Raw genomic sequence first — 27,912 nt, 5'->3', positions numbered from 1 at the left:
TGTGGGAATGGATGTGGGAATGGTGTGGGAATGGTGTGCAAGACACTGACAAAGCTAAAGGTGTTAACAGGCAGAAAACCACTTACATAAAAGGAAGGCAGAATCTTCCATAATGTTGACTGTAAGCACATCTTTCAACCTGCACGAGTGCAGCGGCAAGTAATCCTCCTGCCAAAAAAGTGATACCTAGGCTGGTAAAGTGTGTGTGTTGGGGACAGTGAACAAGGCTAGAAGCACGTCTAGCCTGGAATGCGTTGATATCCAGGCATTCACTTTTGGCATCACCAGTGATCTGAAGCTGGTACCAGATGGCAGCGAATGTCGAATTACCATTAGCCAATATTGTGTTGCAACAGCCAGAATGAGTGATTGATCTGTTCTGTGCTGGCTTACAATACTTCCATGGGTCTAGTACCAGACAGTGGGAGAAAGGTTCAAAACCACTGTCAATCATGCGGGTCATATGTGACAAAGCTGGTAATGGACCTGGTGTCAGTGCTGTGTTTTGGGTTTGGGATGGGATATAACAGGAAGACAGATCAATATGCCCAGTCATGGTGGTATATGGCTTGTACTGTGGCCTTGCTAAAGCTGGAGTCATAATGTCTGACTTCTAGTGCATATTCCTGGTTTGGGTTATTGAGGGAAAGATCAGAATTTCCAGGTGATTTAAAGTCCAGTACTGGTCCAGGTGAGCTGCCATACCATGGTACTACTGGTCCAGTTGTCTGGATGGAATGGTCTTGCTTTGGTACTGCAGACTGGGTTTACCGGGAATAGATCACCATTGCCTGAAATAGGTCTGTATGAAGTGATGGAATGTTCAGGACTTGCTCAGATGGAATGCTGTACCATAACGGTACTAACATGGCACTCTGTTCCATGACAATGTTCTGTTTGTGACACTGGGACCTCTGTATACCAATGAAAATAAAGCTGGATTTGTGGTCCAGATCAGCCAACAACTGGTACCTGATTGCTATCATGATAATGATGTCTGGTTTATGAACAAAGGTACTTGCTATTCCAAGTAAAGTAATCATAGCCAGTACTAGGTGTATCTATAAAGATGGAATTTTCATGGCTGGTCCATTTTGGCCAGAGTAGCATGTCAGAAGCTTGCAGGATAGATTGTACCATGATTATAAATTCTGGATGTACCATGTGAATAGTTGTGGGGCTGAAGCTGTGCAAAAAAAAACTAATGGCAGAGATTGCTCAATTTTCTTTTCAATGGGCAATCTTTCTATATATCAGAACAATGGTGATGAAGGCTATGCTGGCAGGAATAATGATGGCATCTTTGTGTGTTTTCTTGACTTGCTTAATCACCCGAGTCAAATGCATGGCTGTGAATACTGCCAACCACTCCTCAGACAAACATTCCATGCATGGTTCAAGCAGTATACAACATTGCCATTATTTCCAGCTAGCTTGAAATGCTTGCACTCAAATTCTGTAAGTAAACCATGTATAGAAATCTTAATTGTACTTATCCGACCATAGAGGAAGATATACAGTAATATAAATGAGTTTTCTAAAATAAACACAAAACCTGCACATAAATAAGTCACTGAAGCATCATTATTTATACAAATGAGTAGAAGCTACAATATCCATTGTGAGATGTTGTTACCTGTGGTAAAGGCCCAATGATGTTGTACAAGAAAAAATCAGAAAAGCATCACGTATATAACTCTTAAGTGCATGCTAAGACAAGATAATATAGAAAACTTACCTGTATGAATCTGGACGCCGTGGAAATCATACAGCAATATTAAATGAGTTTTCTCTACCATCATGCACTTGTTAACACAGTTGTAGGAATGCGAGGGAACACCATTGCGACCCATGCAGGTATGTAACAATGGTGCCTAAGTGTGTGAAGATGACAAAATAATAATACTGAAAAGGGCCATGTCATTGTCTGTATCACTCACTTACCTGCATGGCAGTGTCATTGTCCATTGCATTCACTTACCTGCAGGACCTGTGTCATTGTCCATTGCATTCACTTACCTGCAGGACCTGTGTCATTGTCCATTGCATTCACTTACCTGCAGGGCCTGTGTCATTATCCATAGCATTCACTTACCTGCAGGGCCTGTGTCATTGTCTGTATCACTAATTTACCTGCAGGGCCTGTGTCATTGTCTCTATCACTCACGTACCTGCAGGGCCTGTGTCATTGTCTGTAGCATTCACTTACCTGCAGGGCCTGTGTCATTGTCTGTATCACTCACTTACCTGCTGGGCCTGTGTCATTGTCTGTATCACTCACGTACCTGCAGGGCCTGTGTCATTGTCCGTAGCATTCACTTACCTGCAGGACCTGTGTCATTGTCCGTAGCATTCACTTGGATTAAAAATGTTCCAATAGTTTCATCTTCAACCACAAAAATATGCTGATCACCATGTGAAAATACAGGAGGGAATTCATTTACATCTAGAATGACAGAAAACATAAGTAATAGTATTTGTTTCCCTCATGTTAAACATGGCAAAAAAGGGAGATAACAAGTTCCATATGAAAACAGTCCATATACCCTTTCCATATGTTTATTTGTAATCTTATTTATCTAATATGTTGATGTTATAAAAGTAAGCAGGAGAGTCAAGATGAGAAGAAGTGTGTGTGTGTGTGTGTGTGTATTTATATACTGCTTGGCCATGAATTACTTGAATGTTCAAGTGAAATAAAAGTGGTAATTCACTGAAGTAAATTATGAGAAATAACTTCACTGCTACATCAATAACAAGCATGAAATTCAAAGCTCTTAATTCAAAGATGCTTAAATAGCAGTGTAGTAAAATGGCTGCCACATGTTAAAGCCAGCTCTAGATCACAAGGATACTTTGTCTTAATGTGCTAGGAAGGAGAATTATGTAACTGTTTACATTTTCTATCTGAATAATCACAAAACACAGCAGAACATATGCAGTACACTACAGACTAAGAAATCTGCTATTTCAATCTGTTATACTAAACACACAATACATGATGTAGGCAATATGTTTATGCATAAAATAAACAGAAAATCTGCTTGCTATCGAGTAAATAAAATATTTCATCTCTCGCTTGAAAAACATGAGCATTTTCACTCATGGATTTGGCACTCATGAAAATACAGAAGTTTTCACTCACTAGATGAAATATATCCATTATTCACTCATAGCAAGCAAATATCCTCGATCTCACCATATATATATATATATATATATATATATATATACACACACACACACATACCTGTTATTATCACAGAGAGGGTTGTAGTGACAGATCTGGACGGTGTACCATAGTCAACAACTTTGATCATTAAGTTGTAGCTTGCTTGGGTCTCTTTGTCCAAAGCCCAATTTGTTACAACCTCCCCCAGCCCTGGGCTAATGGTAAACTCCGAGTTACTAATTCCATTCACAATAGAATATCCAATGAGATTATTGGGGCTGTCATGGTCAGAATCACTACAGCTGAGTTGGATTACATGGGTTCCTATGGCAACTCCCTCACTGATATATGCTACCCACCTCCACGTTAAACAGGTTGGTGTGTTGTCATTCACATCTGTGACTAGGACTAGCAGAGTATACGCTGATGACAACCTTCCTAATAATAATAATAATAATAATACTATCATCAAATGCTGTTAACAAGATGCCCAGGCAGAAATGTTATATGCGTGTGACTGACCTATAAAATACTCAAATTCTCATGTGATTGACATAAAATACTTATAAACTCACGTGATACACATATAAAATACTCATGTGACTGACTTATAAAATACTCATGTGGCTGACATAAAATACTCATACTTGTGTGACTGACATAAAATACTCCTATACTCATGTGACTGACAAAATACTTGTGTTACTGACATATAAAATGCTCATATACTCATGTGACTAACATAAAATACTCATATAATCATGTGACTGACATAACAAATAAAAGCAGATGACTTGGAAATCAATATTTTGCTTTCTGTAGAAATTTCTTCTGATTCTATTGATTGCATAAAAAAAAAAACTGTTGCAATGTTTCTCTGCTTTTCTGTCTCTTCATCCATATTTGACGATTGTACAGCAACATTATTCAATAATGACAGACCATTACCCCCATGATGATTTCTGTCCGACTTTTTAAATTCTAATGAATGGTTTTTTAGATAAATTAAACTAAAGAGTTTCCCTACTTTTTGCTGAGGTGTATTTGCAAATTGGCATCATCAGCATAAATCTGAAAGACATTTAAGCTTAAATGTTTTTAACAAATTGGTAACACTGTGCCAAGTGGTTGTCATCAGAAGTTATATAATGGTTTATCTATTTTTAGTAACAGCAGCCATTATTTAATGATGAATCAGCATCATTTGGACAAATTTTAAAGAACGTTTGGACAAGGTCCTCTTTGCAAATTGTGGTCTAATTCTGTCTGGCAGTTTCAAAGAAAAAGTTGATGAAATTTATTTCTTGGTTAAGCAAAGATGGCCATGTAGAAAGGTGGGAAAGCAAAGCATGATTTGTAAAAAGTTTGAATGAACTTCTTGCCAGAATGCTTCCTTTTAAATGTTATTGAATTTTCTTAAAGGATTTTAAGTTGAAGTCATTTAATGGAGTTTTAATTCTTTTTTAGTCATGGTGACCACAACGGATGGAGAATTAACATGATTTGTATAAATCTGAATGCCTTCAACCAACGATGCTCCTTGTCGCAGTTTGGTTGAAACTTGGTACCTAATTTTTGAGAATTTTTTTGAAAATAACAATTGTTGATGGATGGATGGATAATGCTGGGCTAAAACAGGACCGTAACATAAGTTCAAGTGAGCTAAAACTATTACAAGATTCAGCCAACATTCTTTACCACCTCATTAAAGCCAAAGGTTTTCACACGGATTACCAAAAATATAGCCTATCTGCTGCATAGTCATTTATTTACCGGCATAGTCATTTATTTACCTGAGGTCATTTATTTACCTGCATAGTCATTTATTTACCTGCATAGACATTTATTTACGTGCATAGTCATTTATTTACCTGCATAGTCATTTATTTACCTGCATAGACATTTATTTACGTGCATAGTCATTTATTTACCTGAGGACATTTATTTACCTGCATAGTCATTTATTTACCTGACATAGCCCAAGCATGACACTAATTTTTAAAATACAATTATGTCCCAAAAACATGTATAAAAAGAAAATGTTCACAAAATGAGCAAAACTGATGCAAAAAAATCTTTAAACTCCACATATAGATCAGGGTGCTCAAACTGCAATCCCCAGGCCACATTTGGTCCGTGGGAATCTATGTGTGGCCCGTTCTCAAACAAAAATTAGTTCTAGAATATATATCAGCATGTATGGCCCACAACTCAACACTTTTGGTTCATGTGGCCCATGGAAGAAGATGGACCATCCTGATATAGACCTATTTTCTTGTTAAGGAGAAAAATGTTATTTCACCAAAATTTCTGTTATGAGGACAACATGTAATACCTGGATCAATCCCATTGTCTTTGGCAGTGATCTGAACAGTGTAATTGGTAACTGCCTCCATGTCTAAAGTGCTGACAAGTTTAACATCTCCTGACAAGGCATCTATTGAAAAGACACCTGGAATGTCAACCTGAATAGAATATATGATCTCACCGTCATAGCCTGCATCAGCATCTAAAGCCCTCATGTTAAAAATTGTACCTGGGATCGTATCTTCACGAATCATCACTGTCATTGGAGTATGTATGAAAACGGGGGCAAATTCATTGTAGCTAATAACACTTATAGTTACATTTACAGCATCCGTAAGGCCCCCTGGGTCCTGGATTTCCACCATCAGAGAATAGTTTTTAATTGTTTCATAGTCCAGATTTCTTGTATCCTGCACAACCAAGGTGCCATCTGCATTAACTGCAAAGACATTTCCAAAGTTGCCACCAGATATGGAGTAAGTGAAGCTTGCATCATCAGGGTCTGAAGCTGACAAAACCAGTACCGTTGTTCCGACGGCAGCATTTTCTGACACACTTGCTTCAAGAGAGGGAGAGGCAAAAACAGGAGCAGTGCTGTTTGTGATGGTTATAAAAATGGTAGTGGATGATGTTCGAGAGAGTGACATTAAGCCTCTATCAGCAGTGTATAAAGTTAGGTTGTATGTAGATTCTGACTTGCTATCTAATGTATCAGCTTGAATTTGAACTCTACCCGTTACCATGTCAATGCCAAATATTGAGTGTAAGGGATAAAAATGATACAAAACAGTGTCATCAGTATCCAGATCTGTAGCTGTTACTATAAGAATTGTATATCCTATAGGGATGGTCTCCGGTATTTCCAAGTTATATGGAGTTGACTGAAAAATAGGTGTGTGTTCGTTGACATCTACAATGTCAATAACGTACGTCACTGTAGTAGAACGTGGGCTTGACCCTCTATCCTCAACTTTAACTAGCATATAAAGTGAGCTTGAAGATTCATAGTCGAAAAATGAGGTCAGAGTTACTACCCCTGTATTGGATGCAACAGAAAAAGGAACTGTCGATGACGAGTTCTCATTGACGCTACTGATGGAATATACAAGTACGGAATTGCTGCCACTATCTGCATCATGGCAGGAAACACTAGGAAGGGTGTGACCAATAGTTTCATTCTCATAGTAGGATAGAGTCTGCAAGACTGGAGAACATACTGGTGTGTTATCATTGACATCTGCAATGGAAATGTTAACTCTCACACATGCAGATATCCTGTCTGAACCAGAGTCTTCAGCACATATATTCAAGTTAAAGTATGAATTCCCACTCTCATAATCAAAGCACTGATTTGTGAATATAATACCTGTGTACCGTTCTATGTAAAACTCATTCTGGCTCTGATAAATATAGTAGGTCAAAGATCCGTCATTTCCACTGTCAAAATCTGTGGCTATTACTTGGATCACACTCATGTCAATCGATGCATTTTCATTAATAATAGCAGAGTACGAGTTTTGAGAAAAAATTGGACTAAACTCATTTGCACCATTAATGGAAATCTGAACCACAGTTGTTGAAGTCAAGCTGCCCTCTCCACCAAGGCTGTCATATGCAATTACTGTCAGAGAGTAGAGGGCTTTGTATTCATAATCAAGATAAACGGTAGAATTGATCTGTCCAGTGTTTTCATCGATTGCAAAGTATCCCTCTGTATTTCCATCTGAAATTATGAACAAAATTTTATCATGCTATGCTGTATATGTGAGGTAAATTTGTTACAATACAGTATTCTTTTGTCAGCAAAGTATGCTGCCTAACATTGAGACTGCCTTATAACGAAGTACATGACGCATAAAACTTTTCTACTAAATGAAATGGGATCCACAAACATACCTTTCTTATAACAGGAACCATGTTATAATGATGGGCCTTATAATGGGAACCATGTTATAATGATGGGCCTTATAATGGGAACCATGTTATAATGATGGGCCTTATAATAGGAACCATGTTTTAATGATGGGCATTATAATAGGAACCATGTTTTAATGATGGGCATTATAATAGGAACCATGTTTTAATGATGGGCCTTATAATAGGAACCACGTTATAATGGTGGGCCTTATTATGGAAACCATGTTATAATGATGGGAATTATAATGGAAACCATGTTATAATGATGGGAATTAGTGAGTGGGAGTGTTGCATTACTTAACATGAAGCATAAAACCACATAATCACTTGTAAAATCAATTAGTTATTCAACTAAAGAACTTAAAACATAAGTGTACAACAAGTAGGAGAAAGTCTTCCTTTTTATTCAGTACCAAATCTATTGCTCTCTCTATCATTTCCTAGACACTAAAATGTCAAAATATTTAGCCTTACTTAATCCATGTCAAAAATTAAAATACGGAAAGTGGAATTCCATAACCAAGTCTTGACAGCACTATCCAGCTTCCAGCTATGACAATAGCCAAGGATGTACCCTGAACCAACCAGCTATGATCATGCCCAAGGATGTACCCTGAGCAACCAGCTATGACCGTCGCCAAGGATGTACCCTGAAGCAACCAGCTATGACCATGGCCAAGGATGTACCCTGAAGCAACCAGATATGACCATGGCCAAGGATTTACCCTGAAGTAACTAGCTATGACCATGGCCAAGGATTTACCCTGAAGCAACCAGCTATGACCATGGCCAAGGATGTACCCTGAAGCAACCAGCTATGACCATGGCCAAGGTTTTACCCTGAAGCAACCAGCTATGACCATGGCCAAGGATGTGCCCTGAAGCAACCAGCTATGACCATGGTCAAGGATGTACCCTGAAGCAACCAGCTATGACCATGGCCAAGGATTTACCCTGAAGCAACCAGCTATGACTATGGCCAAGGATTTACCCTGAAGCAACCAGCTAAGACCATGGCCGAGGATTTACCCTGAAGCACTTGACTATATACTCATGACTATCAAACATATACACTAACATCCAAGTACATACCTGTAATGACATAGACCACTTGACTATATACTCATGACTATCAAACATATACATTAACATCCAAGTACATACCTGTAATGGCATAGACCACTTGACTATATACTCATGACAATTAAACATATACATTAACATCCAAGTACATACCTGTAATGGCATACACCACTTGACTATATACTCATGACTATCAAACATATACACTAACATCCAAGTACATACCCGTAATGGCATACATCACTTGGCCATATACTGACAATTTATTATCAAGGTCTGATGCAGTAACATCCAAAACCATCTGTGGTGGGTAGTTCTCAGTCATGGAACCACTGAAAGGAAAAATGAAATGTGATGGACAATAGCATTTGTAATTACTTTGTAACCTTTTATTAATTATTTTTAAGGTGTACCATCTAAGATAAGATTTTTTTCAATGGTACCAAAAGTTTAAAGACAGGGTCTATTACTACTTACCAGTCTTGCAGCATTTCTGATAATTCAGCAATATACCTGGTGAAGAATGAAAGCTGAGTCATCTAAAATCTTCTAGGACAAGACTAAAGGCTGGGTTGATTAGAAGAATCTTGATGGTCAAAGGTAAAATCATTAGTTGTCATCAAGAAATTCTGGTAGCCATGGTGGCTGAGTGGTGAACATGCTGGACTCACATCTGAAAGGGAGTGGGTTCGAATCGTACCATCAGACCAACACAGTTCAGCTAACATGCTGTGTCACTCAGCAACTGGTAAAAGGACTTTACTCCCATTACCTCGCCAATAAATAACTCCTGTGCATTGATGTGCCACAAAATAACTCCGGTGTAGTGTTGTGCCATTAACTCCTGTGCATTGATGTAACATTAAATAACTCCTGTTACTGATGTGCCGTTAAATAACTCATGTGTATTGAAATGCCGCTAAAAAACTCATGTGTATTGATGTGCCATTAAATAACTCCTGTGTATTGAAATGCCGCTAAATAACTCATGTGTATTGATGTGCCATTAAATAACTCTTGTGTATTGAAATGCCACTAAATAACTCCTGTGTATTGATGTGCCATTAAATAACTCCTGTGTATTGAAATGCCGCTAAATAACTCTTTGTGTATTGATGTGCCATTAAATAACTCCTGTGTATTGAAATGCTGCTAAATAACTCTTTGAGTATTGATGTGACATTAAATAACTCCTGTGTACTGACGTGGCATTAAATAACTCCTGTGCATTGAAATGCCTCTAAATAACCCATGTATATTGATGTGCTGCTAAATAACTCCTGTGTACTGGTCTGCCATTAATAAACTCTTTGTGTATTGATGTGCCATTAAATAACTCTTGATTAGTTTCAAAATGAAGTTAGAGTGATCTCCCATGAACAGAAGCAGGTTCCTGGCTATAAAGCCAGGTGCTGTCAAAAGAGACACTGAAACCGTCATAGCAGAACCAAGTAGTTTGGGCCAACTAATAAAACATAAATTTCAGGGATTATTCCTTTTCTTAAAGAAAGGGTGACTATGAAGCAGGTGAAAGGTATTTGAATAAGGTACCTTGACTATCAGTGACTGTGATGCCAATCCACTGGAATGTATTTGAATAAGGTACCTTGATTATCAGTGACTGTGATGCCAATCCACTGGAAGGTATTTAAATAAAGTACCTTGATTATCAGTACCTGTGATGCCAATCCACTGGAAGGTATTTAAATAAGGTACCTTGATTATCAGTGCCTGTGATGCCAATCCTCTGGAAGGTATTTAGAAAAGGTACCTTGATTATCAGTGACTGTGATGCCAATCCACTGGAAGGTATTTGAATAAAGTACCTTGATTATCAGTGACTATGATGCCAATCCACAGGAAGGTGTTTAAATAAGGTACCTTGATTATCAGTGACTGTGATGCTAATCCTCTGGAAGGTATTTAAATAAGGTACCTTGATTATCAGTGCCTGTGATGTCAATCCACTGGAAGGTATTTAAACAAGGTACCTTGATTATCAGTGACTGTGATGCCAATCCACTGGAAGGTATTAAAATAAGGTACCTTGATTAGCAGTGCCTGTGATGCCAATCCACTGGAAGGTATTTAAATATGGTACCTTAATTATCAGTGCCTGTGATGCCAATCCACTGGAAGGTATTTAAATAAGGTACCTTGATTATCAGTGACTGTGATGCCAATCCACTTGAAGGTACTTGAATAAGGTACCTTGATTATCAGTGCCTGTGATACCAATCCACTGGAAGGTATTTACATTGGGTTGATCTTTAATAGACAACTAAACCCAGGAAGAAAAATACACATAATCTGTGCCTATATAAATAACTGACAATGTTGATAAGTATTTGTATGGGCTACTGACAATGCATATGATCACTCACATGGATTACTGACAATGCATATGAACACTTAAGATGATCATCAGCAATACACAAGTACTTTTACTGATGACTGACAATGCATATGATCACTCATATGGATTACTGACAATGTTGTTGTTGTAGGATTTAACGCCATTTTTTAGCACATGATAAGCTATACATGGTGGCCAGTATTAATGGTGGAGGAAGAACCTGGGAAAACCCCAGAAAGAACCACTGACCCATGAGAAGCTACTGGCAAGCTTTCTCACATACATACGTTGTCTGAATCCGAGACTCGAACCCATGCAGACAGAGGTGAAATGGTAGTGATCTGTAACGGAGGGCACTTTAGACCATTTGGAGCCCCACATTGACAATGTCTATGAACACTTAAGATGATCATCAGCAATATACATGTACTTCTATTGATCACTGACAACGCATATGATCACTCACATGGATCACAGACAATATATACGTGTACTTCTATTGATCACCTTCAATGCATATGATCACTAACATGGATCACAGACAATATATACGAGTACTTATATTGATCACTGACAATTACAATTAGCACTTACATGGATCAATGACAATGTATACGATTACTTGTAGGAATTACTGACAGTAAAAAACACTTATATTTACAAGATTACTATTTGTGACTAACATTAAGAAAGGTGGTACAAATACTAATAGATTATGACCATGACTGTTGATAAACTTACTTAAATCCATTCTGCGTAAACTTTGGATAGTTGTCGTTGATGTTGGTTACATTGACTGTCAAAGTTGTTGCTGCCAGGTACTTTCCATCTGTCACAGTAATAACAGCAAATACTTGTGTTGCTGTTTCATAATCAAAATGTTGTTGCAAATAAATGGTTCCAAGTGCCGGGTTGATTTTGAAAGGACTGGTAGTGCTGCTGGTAATGCCGTACTCCAAAACATTGTTCAGGTCATTATCAGAGGCATGTATTGTTCTTATGACTGACCACAGACTGATATTTTCAGGCAGGGTTTCAATCATATCAAGAGAATCTGAATGAAAAGAAAATAAACAGCAAATAAGGAATGCACATTTTTCAGCAATGTATGTTACTCTGAGAATACTTACTCAATCACACTACATTAGGAATATTAGCCTGCTACTTCGCGAATCCAGCCCTACTAAAAGACAAAACAAATTCTCTCCATCTCATTAAGATCATGGGAAATAACTCTTGCCCATTACTTCCCCTTGCTACTGCCAAGTGTCTAGTTTTTTGCTGAGTGATATTCTAGTGAGGATGCTCACATGATGATTGGGAGGGTTTTTAAGTAATGTAATTTGTTAAGCATTCTCAGAGAAACATAATTTACTGAAATATTTGCTTTCTCCTTCAAATACGTTCCCCAATCACATTACATTAGGAGTATAGGTAATAGGAGGAAGGAATGTTGATTATCCAAAATCTACCTCATATATCCTTCCAGGGAATGATGGCTGGATTCCCCATACAAATGATAACCCATTCTCCTAATTCAATAAGCAACACAGCCCAGGGTTGCTTAACCCGTGACCCTTACATACAGTTAAGAAGATACATATTGAACTTTAATGAACTGAAATCTTTAAGGAGGTATATTTTTCTATGGTTGCTTATAAGACATGGATCTTTTGTGTGTGTGTGTGTGTGTGTGTGTGTGCAGGTGTGTCATATTGCTATAATATTATGCAGTGTGACAGTTTTTAGTGATGTCTGGCAGTGGGACATCATGCTGCAGATGTGTAGCGTAATATCCCACCCAGTCACATTATCCTGACACCAGGCTAACACTGAGCCCAAGCAAGGCAGCTATTAGTACCATTTTTGTAAGTCATTTGTATGACTCGGCCAGGTTTTTAACCTGTGACCTTCCGCATTATGAGGCAGATGCTCTAACCACTAGGCCACAAAGCAGTCCATTTATTTCCCAGTAATACTTTAGTTTCTGAGACTAGGAAAAAGTATCTGTTTAAAACAAGTGTATGCTTAATAGATTATCTCTATTATAATTGTCACAAAGAAAATGTGGCTCTTTAAAACAGGTGGTTGTTTAATAGAGGTGACATTTAAGGCAGGTTTGACTCTATAGAATGATATTTTGATCTCTAAAGACAGGTGGTATCTCAGAATGTTTTATTTTTGACAGGTTCAGCTATATTACAATCTGTCCTGAGCAGAAGAGCCTAATTTTACCCTGTAGTGGATATTTTAAGATTGATGATGACAAATGAAAGGGTCAGACTGCACCTGTAGTGGATTTTTTAAGATTGATGATGACAAATGAAAGGGTCAGACTGTACATGCAGTGGAATTTTTAAAATTGATGATGACAAATGAAAGGGTCAGACTGTACTTGTAGTGGAATTTTTAAGATTGATGATGACAAATGAAAAGGTCAGACTGTACCTGTAGTGGATTTTTTAAGATTGATGATGACAAATGAAAAGGTCAGACTGCACCTGTAGTGAAATTTTAAGATTGATGATGACAAATGAAAGGGTCAGACTGTACCTGTAGTGGATTTTTTAAGATTGATGATGACAAATGAAAGGGTCAGACTGTACCTGTATTGGAATTTTTAAGATTGATGATGACAAATGAAAGGGTCAGACTGTACCTGTAGTGGATTTTTTAAGATTGATGATGACAAATGAAAGGGTCAGACTGTACTTATAGTAGATTTTTTAAGACTGATGATGACAAATGAAAGGGTCAGACTGTACCTGTAGTGGATGTTCTAAGATAGATGATGACAAATGAAGGGTCAGACTGCACCAGTAGTGGATTTTTTAAGACTGATGATGACAAATGAAAGGGTCAGACTGTACCTGTAGTGGAATTTTTAAGATTGATGGTGACAAATGAAAGGGTCAGACTGTACCTGTAGTGGATTTTTTAAGATTGATGATGACAAATGAAAGGGTCAGACTGTACCTGTATTGGAATTTTTAAGATTCATGATGACAAATGAAAGGGTCAGACTGCACCTGTAGTGGATTTTTTAAGACTGATAATGACAAATGAAAGGGTCAGACTGTACCTGTAGTGGATTTTTTAAGACTGATGATGACAAATGAAAGGGTCAGACTGTACCTGTAGTGGATGTTCTAAGACAGATGATGACAAATGAAGGGGTCATACTGCACCAGTAGTGGATTTTTTAAGATTGATAATGACAAATGAAAGGGTCAGACAGTACCCATAGTGAATTTTTTCAAATAAATGATGACAAATGAATGAGTCAAACTGTACCTGGATCAAACATGGGCAAGCAATCATTAACATCAGAAATTAACACTAGACAGAAAGCTGTGAAATGCCTTTCCCCATCCGATACTTCAATCACCAGGATGTACTCTTTAGGTCCAGTCTCATAATCCACTGTGGAATTTAACACAAGGTCTGTACCATTCATGAAGAAAATTGAGCTATACCCACTTTTGATGTTGTAATTTAGTGTTGTAAATTCATCAGCATCTGAACAATTTAATGTTATTATCGTTGTCCCTATTACAGTATCCTCTGGAACATATGCCTTGAGAAACTTTCTTGTGCAGACAGGTGAGTTGTCATTTACGTCAAGCACTGTAACAGTTAAGGTGGTTGTAGCTGATTGTGTATGTATTTTCTCGACAGCCTGTATGACTATCTCATACGATGCAACTGCTTCCCTATCTAACTTGACCCAGTTTACAACAGCACCCGTTACTGAATCAATTTTAAACTTATTATTTCCACCTGAAAGAATGGAGTACTGAATTATTCCATTGTGTGAACCCGCGTCATCTGGATCACTTGCATTTATGATGGCTACAAAAGTTCCGATTGATGCTGATTCTAAAATGGACGCATTAAAACTGCCCGTGAAAGTAGGCTCTCCTTCATCAATGTCTCTAACTATCACCACCACCGATATGTATGTACTTTTGCTTGGTTTTCCATTGTCCAAAACTATAATATCGATCTGGTATGATGCCAATGCCTCATAATCTAATGAACCTGAAAAATAAAAAGCAGTAATTTACAAATTTTACCTAAGATGTATTAAAATTTTCTCAGACTGTCAAGGATGAAATAACAACGAATCAAACAGTAGAAGCGATATGTGTAGAAAATTCCCCTGAATCAGTATTTTGCAATAATTTATAAACTGTTCCTTAAAATTACATGTTTTACTTTTAGGTTGTTCCTTTTAATTTGTCTTATAATAGAAAAAATAAAATTTAATAAAATCTGGAATATTTTCAAGCTAATTTACCAACCCTGTAGCTGTAGTGTTGTGGTCCCATTGTTGTCATCTAGCATAAAGACACTGTCAGCAGGAAACTGTGATGACAGGTTATAGATCAGAGTTGTATTTCCATCCAGATCAGAGCAGTTGAAGTCATCTATCAGCACTGAACCCAGGGCTGAAAAATAGTATACAAAAATTCACATTGTTCTTGCAGAACCATTACACATCAGGCACATTTTTGTCAGAGTTCCTATGAAACTGCATTTTGTTCCCCAAAAGGCAGTCCTTTTGTAGCCAGGCTTCCTATGCAGTCATATTTCGGTCCCCAAAAGGCAGTCCTTTTATAGCCAGGCTTCCTATGCAGTCATATTTCAGTCCCCAAAAGGCAGTCCCTTTGTAATCAAAATACTTAATATATGCAGTCATATTTTGGTCCCCAAAAGGCAGTCCCTTTGTAATCAGACTACCTAATATAAGCAGTCATATTTTGGTCCCCAAAGGCAGTCCCTTTTTAGTCAGACTTACTATGCAGTCACATTTTGTTCCCCCAAAAGTTCATTAAATTTCTGAACACTCAAAGACACTGGTAACCTCTTTTTGGCCACAACAATATCTGATTTAGTGATGTTTACAACAGTTTCTGATTTAGGGCTGTTCCAGTAAAACATACCTGGGACCCAGGGAGGGCACTTTCAATGTATGGTACTCACCCATAGATGCAACGTAGAATTTTCTTCTCATTTTAATATGAACTCAATGAAATCAAAATACCCATGCATATATTTTTCAAAAATCTGCCTTCCCTGGGTACCAAGTATGTTTGAATGGAGCATCACTTAGTGGATATTACAACACTATTTGATATAGTGAAGTTTTCAACAGTATCTGCTTTCACCAAGTTTACATCTGTTCATCATCATCATCATCATCATCACCAATCCCTTAACCCAAGAGGTCGTTGGGGCACTAGAGTTGACTTTACAACCAATTCTCTCCATCGTTCCCTGTTCTCTACTGCCCACTGGAATCTCCAAATCCCATGCCTGTCCACTCCTTAATGTTGTCTTCCCACCTCTTTTTCTGTCTGCCTCTTATTCTGCATCCTCACACTGTGCCTTGCAAGATTGCTTTTGCCAGTCCAGATGATCTTGAGACATGACTGTACCACTTCAGTTAACACCTTTTTTACATTGGTCAAGAGGTCTTCAAAGGATCAGATGGCTCGTTGGATCATGTTGTGGACTTCTTCATTGGTTACATGGTCAATGTATGAGATGCCCAAGATCTTGCAGTAGTATCTCATTTCGCAGGTTTGAATCCTTTTCTGTAGATCTGATGTGAGCGTCCATGATTCACAAGCATACAGAAAGATGGATATGACAATCGAACGCATCAGCCTTATTTTGGAACCAAAAGCAATGTTGGTATCTTTCCATATTGTTATTGCTGCTGTTGTCTGGGCAATCCTGCAAAGTAGTTCTGGTTTGGAGCTCTCATCTGTGATAATTGATCCCAAGTACTTGAAGCTTGTGACTCTTTCCAGCTTCCGTCCAATGACCTTTATTTCTGCACTGATACCAGTGGTATTGTTTGTCATCAGTTTGGATTTTTTCAGTGCTAATCTCCCTACCATATGATGTGGAGGTTGTGTCGAGATATCCAACAAAGTCAGCCTGTTCTTTTTCATCTCCTGCTAAACTGTCACTAATATCTGCAAGGGGAAGGTTGGTGATTGTTTTTCATCTGATGCTGACAATGCCCTTGTGGTCATGCAAGGCATCCTCCATGATCCTTTCCAGAAAAATGTTGAAGAGTGTAGTTGACAGTATACAACCCTGTCTGACTCCAACTGTTGTTCTAAACCAATCTCCTCTGCTGCCATTAATGAGGACAGCACTGGTGGCTTTGTCAGAGAGGTGCTCAACAACCTGCACCAGGTTTTAGCTTATGTTGTACTTCCTCAAGTTTGCCCATAAGGCCACATGCCATACCCTGTTTTGAAATCTATAAAGACATGGTATAGGTTTTGCTGATACTGGAGGTATTTCTTGCAAAGGAGTCTGAGATTGAAGATTGGTTCTGTGGTGCTCCTTCCTGCTTGGAAGCCTGCCTGTTCTTCAGCAATAATTTTCTTTGCTTGAGGCTTTTAGTCTGTTGAGAATTATCTTCAGCATGACTTTGGTGACTGATCAGACTGAAGGTTCTGTAGTTTTGGCATAGCTGTAGGTTTCCTTTCTTGAGGAGCACAATGACCAAGGATCAAGTCTATGTGGTGGGCCATTCTCCTGTCTGCCATATCTTGTTGCAGAGTGTTGTCAGGACTATGACTATCTATTCTCCTCCTGCTTGAATGAGCTCTGCTGGTATGTTGTCAGTGCCAGCTGACTTTCCTTTCTTCAGTGAATTAAATCAATTTCTACTTCACGAAGAATGGGGTTGTCATCAATTTCTTCTGCCTGAGGGCATTTTAGTACTGCTGGATCTCCTTGAGTCTTATAATTGTACAATTCTGAGCAGTATTTGTCCATTGCTTGAGGATCTCTTGATCATCTGTAAGGCATTTTCCTGATTTGTCTTAGATGGTGGTAGTTTTCTCTTGTTTATGGGCTGTGAGATCTTTCACCAGTTGATATGCCATTTTGCTGTCATTTCTACTCATACTGTTTTCAATTTTGCAATCTTTCTATCTAGGATTCCTTTGCCTTTTTTATGCTGTTCCTGATCATGTTGTTTATCTCTCGTTATTTTCAAGCTCCTTCATTTCTTTTTCCCTTTTTCAGTTCTCTTCTTTTGTCACATAGTTCAAGGACATCTGTTGTGACCAAAGATTTGTTTGTTCGATGATATTTGCCAATGATCTTTCTAGCTGTGCTAGTCACAGCTGTGTTGAATGTGGTTGTTAAGGATTCAAGGTCGGTGTCTTGGCTGTCCAGGGTTTTCAAAGGTGCCAATTTACCACCTATCATTGCTTGGAAGGCTTCTACGAAATTTTGGATTTTTCCATTTTTCAAGTCAAAACTAATTCTTGGTTGGTTAGGCTTTGTGATCATTTTCAGGTGGAGTCAAAATGTTGTCATTAATAAATCATGGCTACTTCCAATATCTGCTCCTGGAAAACTTCATGTTCTGGCAATATTCAGTCCTGTGCAGAATTGTTTTTTCACAAAGATGTAGTCAATCTGGTTGTAATGTTGTCCATCTGGACTGTGCCAGGTCCATCTTCTAGATGCTTTGTGAGGGCCGAACATGTTGGCTAGCACAAGATTGTTGTAGGCTACAAACTTCAAGAGCCTGAGTCCCCTTTAATTTGGTTCTACATTGCAGAAGGGTCCACATGTGCTTTGCCAGTTTGTCTGTGAAAACGCCCACCTTTGCATTCCAGTCTCCTTGTACAAACAGAATGTACTTGTTGGGTGAGTTGTCAATTACATCTGGCAGTTGGTTGTAGAAATTCTCCAGTTTGTTTTCATTATAGTTAGAGGCGGATGCATAGACCTTTATGACTGTGATGTTGAAAGGAATCACCCTCAGGCAGATGGTATTGAGCCTACTTGAAACTGGGCAGCAACCCATAATGCTGTTCACAATGCCCTTGTGGACAAGAAATCCAATACCATGATAATGTTTGTCCCCTCTTCCACTGAAGGAGTCAGCTTATGCCTTCATCTGTTGTTATTTTGCCAAAGTTTATCCAGTGCACTTCAGAGACCAAAAATGTTCCAGTGTTCGAACATTCCATGTACTGATGATGATATTGTATCTCCCACAGATAGTGGAGGCACAAGTAGCACACTTGTCACCTGGTGTGCAGCAGAAGGTGCAGTCATTGTTGATCTGGGCTGGGACCGATCTGGTATGGAAGAATTATTAGTTGTCTACATGTAGTGTGTCAAGGGCAAGATACAGCCTGGAGGAGCCCATCCCTCTCCACACTGGATGACCACAGCCAAAATCCACTAATAATAGTGTGGCACACTGGTGACCTGAGCATATGGTCATTGAGCTCATCTTACAGTATCTAATTTGGTAGTTTATACCACTATCTGATTTAGTGAAGCGACATCAGCCTACATAATGTTTTTGTATTAAACATGTACTGTTGTTATATCTGAATATCACACTTTGCAACACATCTTAAATTAATCAAGGGTCAAATTGCTTTTGCTAGATATTTTAGGGAAAGATCTTCAAATTATAACATGTAGCAAGTACAATCTAAACATTTTGCTTACCTAGTATGAATTTTAAAGAACCAGATAAAAAAAATTTAAACATTCACAAGGCAAGCAACAATACACAGGATTCAACTTAGTGTTATAAGTGTTATACATTCTTTGTTATATATATTTATGTTACTGTTACGCATTATGTTATACTTTATACATTACTTTATGAAGCATGCTGCAACACAGGCCAGAAAAAGGATACATCTGTCTAATTAACACAGAACCTTTTCAGTAGAATTATTGATTCAGTATTTTAGGAGTCCAACAGGTTTGCTTTTATTATGAAGGAAAATCGAAGTTAGTTATAACTGGGGAAAATAAGTTGTATCAATAATACAACAATTCCTGACATCCATTAAGCAAGGCTATATGTAATTCTAAACAAGGCTAGATGTAATTCTAAACAAGGCTATATGTAATTCTAAACAAGGCTATATGTAATTCTAAACAAGGCTATATGTAATTCTAAACAAGGCTAGATGTAATTCTAAACAAGGCTATATGTAATTCTAAACAAGGCTATATGTAATTCTAAACAAGGCTAGATGTAATTCTAAACAAGGCTATATGTAATTCTAAACAAGGCTAGATGTAATTCTAAACAAGGCTAGATGTAATTCTAAACAAGGCTAGATGTAATTCTAAACAAGGCTAGATATAATTCTAATTAAAGCTAGATGTAATCCTAAACAAGGCTAGAAGTAATTCTAAAAAAGGCTATATGTAATTCTAAACAAGGCTATATGTAATTCTAAACAAGGCTAGATGTAATTCTAAACAAGGCTATATGTAATTCTAAACAAGGCTAGATGTAATTCTAAACAAGGCTAGATATAATTCTAATTAAAGCTAGATGTAATCCTAAACAAGGCTAGAAGTAATTCTAAAAAAGGCGGGAAATAATTCTAAACAAGGCTAGATATAATTCTATTAAAACAAGGCTAGATATAATTCTAAACAAGGCTAGATATAATTCTGACAAGGCTAGATATTATTCTAAACAAGGCTAGCTGTAATTCTAAACAAGGCTAGATAGATGTAATTCTAAAGAGGGTTAGCTGTCTAAACAAAAGTAGTTGTGATTCTGAACACAGAAAAATTGCAAAAACATTCAAAGGAATCTCTTTTTAATAACTAAAATTGTAAAATTTATTTAAACAAAAATTATCATATGATAATGTCAAAACTTTAAACATCTTGCTAACATTAAAACTGAAGTGAAAGAAGATAAAAAAGAAAGCTGATGCCTCTTTCTTGTTCCACAAAAAAGCCTTGTTTTTTTTATAGAGTTCTGGTCAAGCAGTTAAATGGCCTGATAACATTAGTGATCCTAGATAAAACTTGTATACACTTCTGACTTTTAAGTTTCACAGCATATATATATATATATATATATATATATATATATATATATATATATATATATATTACCTTATTAAAAACATCTTGAGTATGATTTTGAGACTAAATTAATTGATGCATCCCAAATTTCATCAATCAGCTATCAGTAAATTATTCTTTATTCAAAATTGGAGTATTGGAGTGGACCAGTAGCCAATGAATAGTACCATGAATGGTCCATATGTTTGATAGTTCACAAACTGACTGCGTATGTGTGTGTGTGTGTGTGTGTGTGACTTGGATTTTTAACGTAGCTTTAACAATTTTTCAGTCATTTTGCTACGATGTCTGCAGTGTGGGAGTTTATAGTGATGTCTAGCACTGAGTCATCATGCTGCAGACATTTAGCATGATGTCCCACCCAGTCACATTATCCTGACGCCAGGCCAACCAGTCCTAACACTAACCTATTTATTAATGCTGAGCATCAAGCAAGGCAGCTGTTAGTACCATTTCTATAAGTCTTTGGTATGATTCGGCCAGGTTTAAACCTGTGACCTACAGCATCCAAGGTAGACACTCTAAAAACTAGGCTGGTGGAGCAGTTACAAACAGACTGCACATTAATTGTATCATGAATATACACCATGAATGGCCCATATGGTTGATAGCTCACAAACAGGCTGCACATTAATTGGACCATGAATGCATAGCTGCCAACCTTTAAGGCTCGCAATTAGTGAAAATAGGGATAAAAAGTCATGAATTTGGATATGAATTCGTGAAAAATACCATGACAATAACTCCATCCACTCTGATCATCTGAACTAAAACACTACGTATCTGCATTTCTGTTTATTATGGTATTCATAAACTTCACTTGTTCTTGTGGTTATTTATCAAGACATGATATTGTGGCAGACTTGAACTTCCTCAACTGCTTGATTGTAAATTTGTTTTCAAAACAGTTCAGGCTTCTTGCCTGCTGGTTGATCTTGGTGACTAAAATTGCTGACAAATTTTCTGCACCTAAGGAGGCCCTAAAATCTGTCTTACTTTTCCTCACTAGAGAAAATACTCTTTCACTGTCTCTGTGGCTGTGAGGAATGCAGAGGAGCTGCAGCACTTTTGGTTCTTCCACTGGAAAATTTGGAAGCGATCTTCGAGTCTGGGAACATTTGTTGGAACAAATGTTTAGCATGGTCTCCAGCTGATAGATTGTGTTCGACAAGAAAACTCACAAATAATGCTTCAGCACTGGTGGGTGCAGGTCTTCTGTCAATGGCTTAAAATATTCCAGAGCTGAAATCTGCAAATTCTTAAATTTCCCAATTTCTATGTTTTTTTGCAACTGATGTGCTTCCTCACATCGTCTCTGCCAATTTGCCCAATACTAAAATGTATGGCACACTGTGTGCATAAAGCATGATGTATATCGATGTTTAATGGCAGAATGCATGGCCAGTTTTTGGTATATTCCAAATTAAACATTCAGGATCTTACATGCCCTTACATGCGATGCCGAATGATAATTCAAATCAGTGTTGTTAGGCCACAGTTTCTCTTAAAAGCATTTGTAAAACTATTCTTATACATATAGATTCAAATGCTTGCTACCTGGACAACTGTACCAATCGACTGCAGTTCTACTAATATCGTGACCAGCAGAACCGGACCATTTTGGCAATTGCCAATATCAAGATTAGTGCTTAACGAGAAATCTGTCATTTGAGTTTTTAGTTTATACCATTAAAATAGATCCAGTACCTACCTGTGTCCTCAGTAAAAGATATGACATGCAGGACTGGATTGCAAGATGGAAAATACTTGTTAATTTGTAGCACAGACACAGTCACAGTACCTGTTCCCTGCCAATAATAATAATAATAATAATAATAATATGATGATGATGATGATGATGTAGTAACAACATTAATAATATTATAACACAATCTGATTAAAATCAGATCTCCGTTGTCATACATGAAGATCTGACAATGAACACTTAAGGGTCGTGTTATGGTGACCTTTGAATTAGCCAATGAAATGCATCTTTCAAAAATCTGAAAGTTAATCAAATAATTCGGTACACATTCATGCTCTTCATCTTAAGCATTCCAAATGCAAAGATATCATAGTTTCATCTGATTGGTTGATAAAATTAGCGATTATGGAAAATAAGAACATGACCCCTTAGAGTGGTTACTGCCAGATCTTCATGTATAACAATGGAGGTTGATTATAACATTAATAATAATTTCAGTTTTTAGTTTAAAGATTCCTGAATCTTTATATTCTTGTCTTTTCTTTCAATTTAAGTTGTACTGCTAAGTCAATATTTTAGTTGGTACTTTTATCCAATCATTTTATATGGTATTGCTAAGTCAATATTTTAGTTGATACTTGTATCCAATCAATTATGTGGTATTGCTAAGTCAATATTTTAGTTGGTACTTTTATCCAATCAATTATGTGGTATTGCTAAGTCAATATTTTAGTTGGTACTTGTATCCAATCAATTATGTGGTATTGCTAAGTCAATATTTTAGTTGGTACTTGTATCCAATCAATTATGTGGTATTGCTAAGTCAATATTTTAGTTGGTACTTGTATCCAATCAATTTATATGGTACTGTAAAGTCAATATTTTAGTTGGTACTTCTATCCAATCAATTATGTGGTATTGCTAAGTCAATATTTTAGTTGATACTTGTATCCAATCAATTTATATGGTATTGCTAAGTCAATATTTTAGTTGGTACTTGTATCCAATCAATTATGTGGTATTGCTAAGTCAATATTTTAGTTGATACTTGTATCCAATCAATTATGTGGTATTGCTAAGTCAATATTTTAGTTGGTACTTGTATCCAATCAATTATGTGGTATTGCTAAGTCAATATTTTAGTTGGTACTTGTATCCAATCAATTATGTGGTATTGCTAAGTCAATATTTTAGTTGGTACTTGTATCCAATCAATTTATATGGTACTGTAAAGTCAATATTTTAGTTGGTACTTCTATCCAATCAATTATGTGGTATTGCTAAGTCAATATTTTAGTTGATACTTGTATCCAATTAATTTATATGGTACTGTAAAGTCAATATTTTAGTTGGTACTTGTATCCAATCAATTATGGGGTATTGCTAAGTCAATATTTTAGTTGGTACTTGTATCCAATCAATTTATATGGTACTGTAAAGTCAATATTTTAGTTGGTACTTGTATCCAATCAATTATGTGGTATTGCTAAGTCAATTTTTTAGTTGGTACTTGTATCCAATCAATTTATATGGTACTGTAAAGTCAATATTTTAGTTGGTACTTGTATCCAATCATTTTATGTGGTATTGCTAAGTCAATATTTTAGTTGGTACTTGTATCCAATCAATTTAATATGGTACTGTAAAGTCAATAAATCAGTCAGCGCCTAAATCCAGGATTGGGACATGTTCCTATCCACAAAAAGATCATTATTTTATGCATCTCTGAAACTGTGGTTTGTAGCAAGCATAAAATCCAAGGAAATTGGTAATGAATACAAATAAAGTAAACCAAAAGTGAAGAAAGTATTGATATATTAAATGTACTCTTTCAAAGTAAAACAAAAATCAATACGGTGACAAACTCATCAGTATGAGGTCTTACAGCGTGCCCAAGCATGCAGATTATGATTGCCAACACACGCAACTTGCATAACTTTGATAAGATATAGAACTAAGGAAAGAAAGAAAATCTTAGCTTGAAGTAACAGTGTAGGCTAAACCATGGACTCAATTGATGAAAAATTGTCTCAGGAGTGGGTTTGAGGTAGTCCAACACAACAGCTGTCAACATGAAGCCCATTTAGGCTTGAGCTGTTGGCCAAGAAATCTGGGTCTAGTGGATACTTTCTGATGAAAAAATTTCTTCCAATGATGTTAACTGTATATCTTATGACAACAACTCGTCAAAGGTTTGTCTAGCTTTATCTGATGGCACATCAATATCATTTGTCCAATCATTTGTCCTTCAATGAAAGGCTTCTGTACCAGAATGCTTTCTGTTCAAGTCGATAAAATTCTGATGAGTAGGGATTTTTTTATATAGATAAAAGTGCATAAATATTTTTCTTTTAGGAATGATGACCATATTTGATGGCATATTGGCATTAGTTGTATGAATCTGAAAGGCCTTCAAGCTGAGAAAGTGATCAAATTCTGAGGCATCCTTTGTTGCATTTGCTTTTGAAGAAGTTGTGTGTGTGATTTAGATTTTTAACATACTTTTAACAAATTTTCAGTCACATCACTACAATGCCTGCAGTGTGACATTTTACAGTGATGCCTAGCACTGGGGCATCATGCCACAGACATGTAGCATGATGTCCCACCCAGCCACATTATCCTGACACCAGGCCAACCAGTCCTAATACTAACCTCTTAATGCTGAGCACCAAGCGAGGCAGCTGTTAGTACCATTTTTGTAACTCTTTGGTATGACTGCTGGATCTAAACCATGACCTCCCGCATCTAAGGTGGACCCTCTAACCCCTAAGCCACTGGAGCAATCTTGAAGAAGTTGTTACAGTTGTTTATTTTCAGCAACAGCTGCCATATTTGATGATAAATACACATTATTTGCATAAGAGGTATAAAAGCAAAAGCCCTTCAGGATGCTGTCAGTAATTTTCAGTAACGGTAGACATATTTGATGGTGGAAAAGTATAATTTTTAATATGTATACTTAGGCCCAAATAAAGAATGCCACCAAATCTAGTAAAATTCTGCCAAGAAGTTTCTTATGTCATGTTTTGTTGTTGTGCAAATCGTTGCTCATCATTCAAGTTTAAAGTGACCAGGATTCTTTCTTTATAATCTAATCAAATTCTGTTGAGTCATTATATATGAGGTCATTTAAAGGCCTTCCTATCTGAAGTAGTGGGAGTCATATTTTTGAGTGGCTTAGCATAATTTTCTGGACTCTGAAAGACATTGACGAATGAATGATACCTGTTAAATGTTATCAAATTCTGTTAGAAGAAAGTACACAATTAAGGTGATGTACAATGGATACAGGACTATATAATAAGCACACCTGGTGCCAACAAAACTTTATTATTTAAACCTGAACTGACCTGTAATCCTCCCCCATCTGTTGCAACTATCAGAAGTATAAAGGGTCCAATGTCATCATCGTGTAATTCTCGTGCTAGGTGCAAAACGCCTGTCAGTTCATCAATGGCAAAAAAGTCAGTTTCATTGTTTGATACTGGAAAACAGATTAAATTTATAATTGAAATTAAGAATTTATTTCATGGTAGCAAAATAAACTAAAAACAGTAAAATCATATCATAACTACAGGGCAAGGACCTGCAATTACAAGGGTAATGACACTTCAATGAACATAGTACAAAAATTACACAATATATAATCGCATACAACAAGAAATGCCCCCCCCCCCAAAATGTGCTTTCTTAAAAGGCAAATCTAATGAAATTAATGTAAAGTTTATCACTATGGTAAATATTCAGGGCAGAAGTGACTGATATAAGCTATTTAAAGATTAACAGGGTGAGAAACAGACTGAAGTGCTACCAATACAAAGTTTAAAAAAGAAGAATTTCCCAGGTATTCCTCACTTGTTATCATGGCTTTTTAAAAAGGCCTTGTATATCTTTGGTATTACTGAAAGAACTTATAATTCCCTTTATTTTTAGTGTATGATTGATAGGTGTAATATCAGTTATAGAGTATACAGAATGGCCTTACTTCTGATGTGCACCTTTCAAAAAACCACTGGTTCAGTTTGGTCATTTTTACTTCCGGGAATTCAAAGGTAAATGGTATAGAGCTGATGACTTCTTAAATAACTTTTTTTTAGAACTTTTATACATTCTGAAAGTCATTTGTTGCACTTTCAGAAGCTTGTATTGCTTACTCTGGCAATATTTATCTCCCCTTTTTTAAGTACTACTAAAGATTGTGTAATTTGGACTAATTCAGGCTGATTATGTCAGCACATAAGAGCTGCCATTTTGGTCAGCGTTGTCCTTAGATCATTAAAAATTTCCACAAAAACAATATGTGAAGAAATTTCAGCCACAGTTCGTGAAAGCAGAATGGAGACATGCCAACATTATCTCCAATGTACATGCTGCAAAGGCAAACAATTTCACCTTAAAACCTGTCACTCTGTCAGAAGTACATAATGTCTGTAGACCACCACCCAAGTTCCCTTTGTAAAGCTGGAATGAGGCTTTCCCAAAATTCAGAAAAGTGATTTGATTGGTTGATGAGATGACATGTATAATTTCCTTGGCTAATTCAGACACACCTCCTGCATTGGCATATCTTTATACTGATGTATATTTGTTATCCATTTAGGGTTATAAAATAATTTTGGCTTCAAGAATGCAGAAAGTATGTCTATGTAAATTATGGGATAGGCCAAGATGTTTATTGTAGCCTCGCTTCTTAAAAGTTTGACTGAAGCATCTTCAGTTGGTAACAGTTATCAAAAATGTCCTCTATCTGACCCCACAGTCACACACAAGTCTGGCTGGATGAGACTAGAAAGCTTCACTTCTACAAAGTTTGACCGAAGCATCTTCTATCTGTAACAGGTATCAATAATGTCCTATACATGACCTCACAGAGTCACACACATGTCTGGTTAGTGGTTCAAATGCAGCCAGTATGTTTATCATATATATTGGAACACCGTATTTTTTGGGACAACAAAAATTAATTTTTAAAGTAGTTTTTTTGTGTGTATGTTCTGGGACATGTAGTTTTTTCTAGTAGTAAATTGTAGGACACAATTTGAATTATTCAAAATTACATGTCAGAAAATACATGCAAACTTAAATTTCATTTAAACATTATTTAAGTGTGTACTTATAATGCATGCAAACTTAAATTTCATGTAAACATTATTTAAGTACTCTTTAATCCACAGCAGCATCTTCTCATCAACCCAACCCCTATACAGCACATTTACAATCCATACCCTTATACAGCACATTTACAATCCATACCCTTATACTACAGATTTACAATCCATACCCTTATACTACACATTTACAATCCATACCCTTATACAGCATATTTAGAATCCATACCCTTATACAGCACATTCACAATCCATACCCTTATACAGCACATTTACAATCCATACCCTTATACTACACATTTACAATCCATACCCTTATACTACAGATTTACAATCCATACCCTTATACTACAGATTT

General features: G+C 36.8%; 1 protein-coding gene across 1 annotated transcript in view; it reads right to left on the bottom strand.

Moving 5' to 3' along the window:
- Positions 1-2,253: 2,253 nt before the first annotated feature.
- Positions 2,254-27,912, bottom strand: part of LOC149803937 (protocadherin Fat 4-like) — a 49,375-nt gene continuing 23,716 nt past the window's right edge. Inside the window, exons 12-22 of the mRNA XM_089954021.1 lie at positions 25,797-25,930; positions 22,450-22,546; positions 18,429-18,668; positions 16,742-16,822; positions 15,140-15,286; positions 14,130-14,876; positions 11,577-11,889; positions 8,705-8,811; positions 5,508-7,202; positions 3,251-3,610; positions 2,254-2,446 (exon numbers count right to left, since the gene is read on the bottom strand). Of these exons, the coding sequence (XP_089810147.1) occupies positions 2,316-2,446; positions 3,251-3,610; positions 5,508-7,202; positions 8,705-8,811; positions 11,577-11,889; positions 14,130-14,876; positions 15,140-15,286; positions 16,742-16,822; positions 18,429-18,668; positions 22,450-22,546; positions 25,797-25,930 (4,052 nt within the window). The 3' untranslated portion in view covers positions 2,254-2,315. The remainder of the gene's footprint in view (positions 2,447-3,250; positions 3,611-5,507; positions 7,203-8,704; positions 8,812-11,576; positions 11,890-14,129; positions 14,877-15,139; positions 15,287-16,741; positions 16,823-18,428; positions 18,669-22,449; positions 22,547-25,796; positions 25,931-27,912) is intronic.

The sequence above is a fragment of the Sinohyriopsis cumingii genome, chromosome 3 (genome assembly GCF_028554795.1).
Source record: "Sinohyriopsis cumingii isolate HCF-2022 chromosome 3, ASM2855479v2, whole genome shotgun sequence".
Taxonomy (NCBI): Eukaryota; Metazoa; Mollusca; class Bivalvia; order Unionida; family Unionidae; genus Sinohyriopsis; species Sinohyriopsis cumingii.
This window is presented reverse-complemented; position numbering and strand designations above follow the sequence as displayed.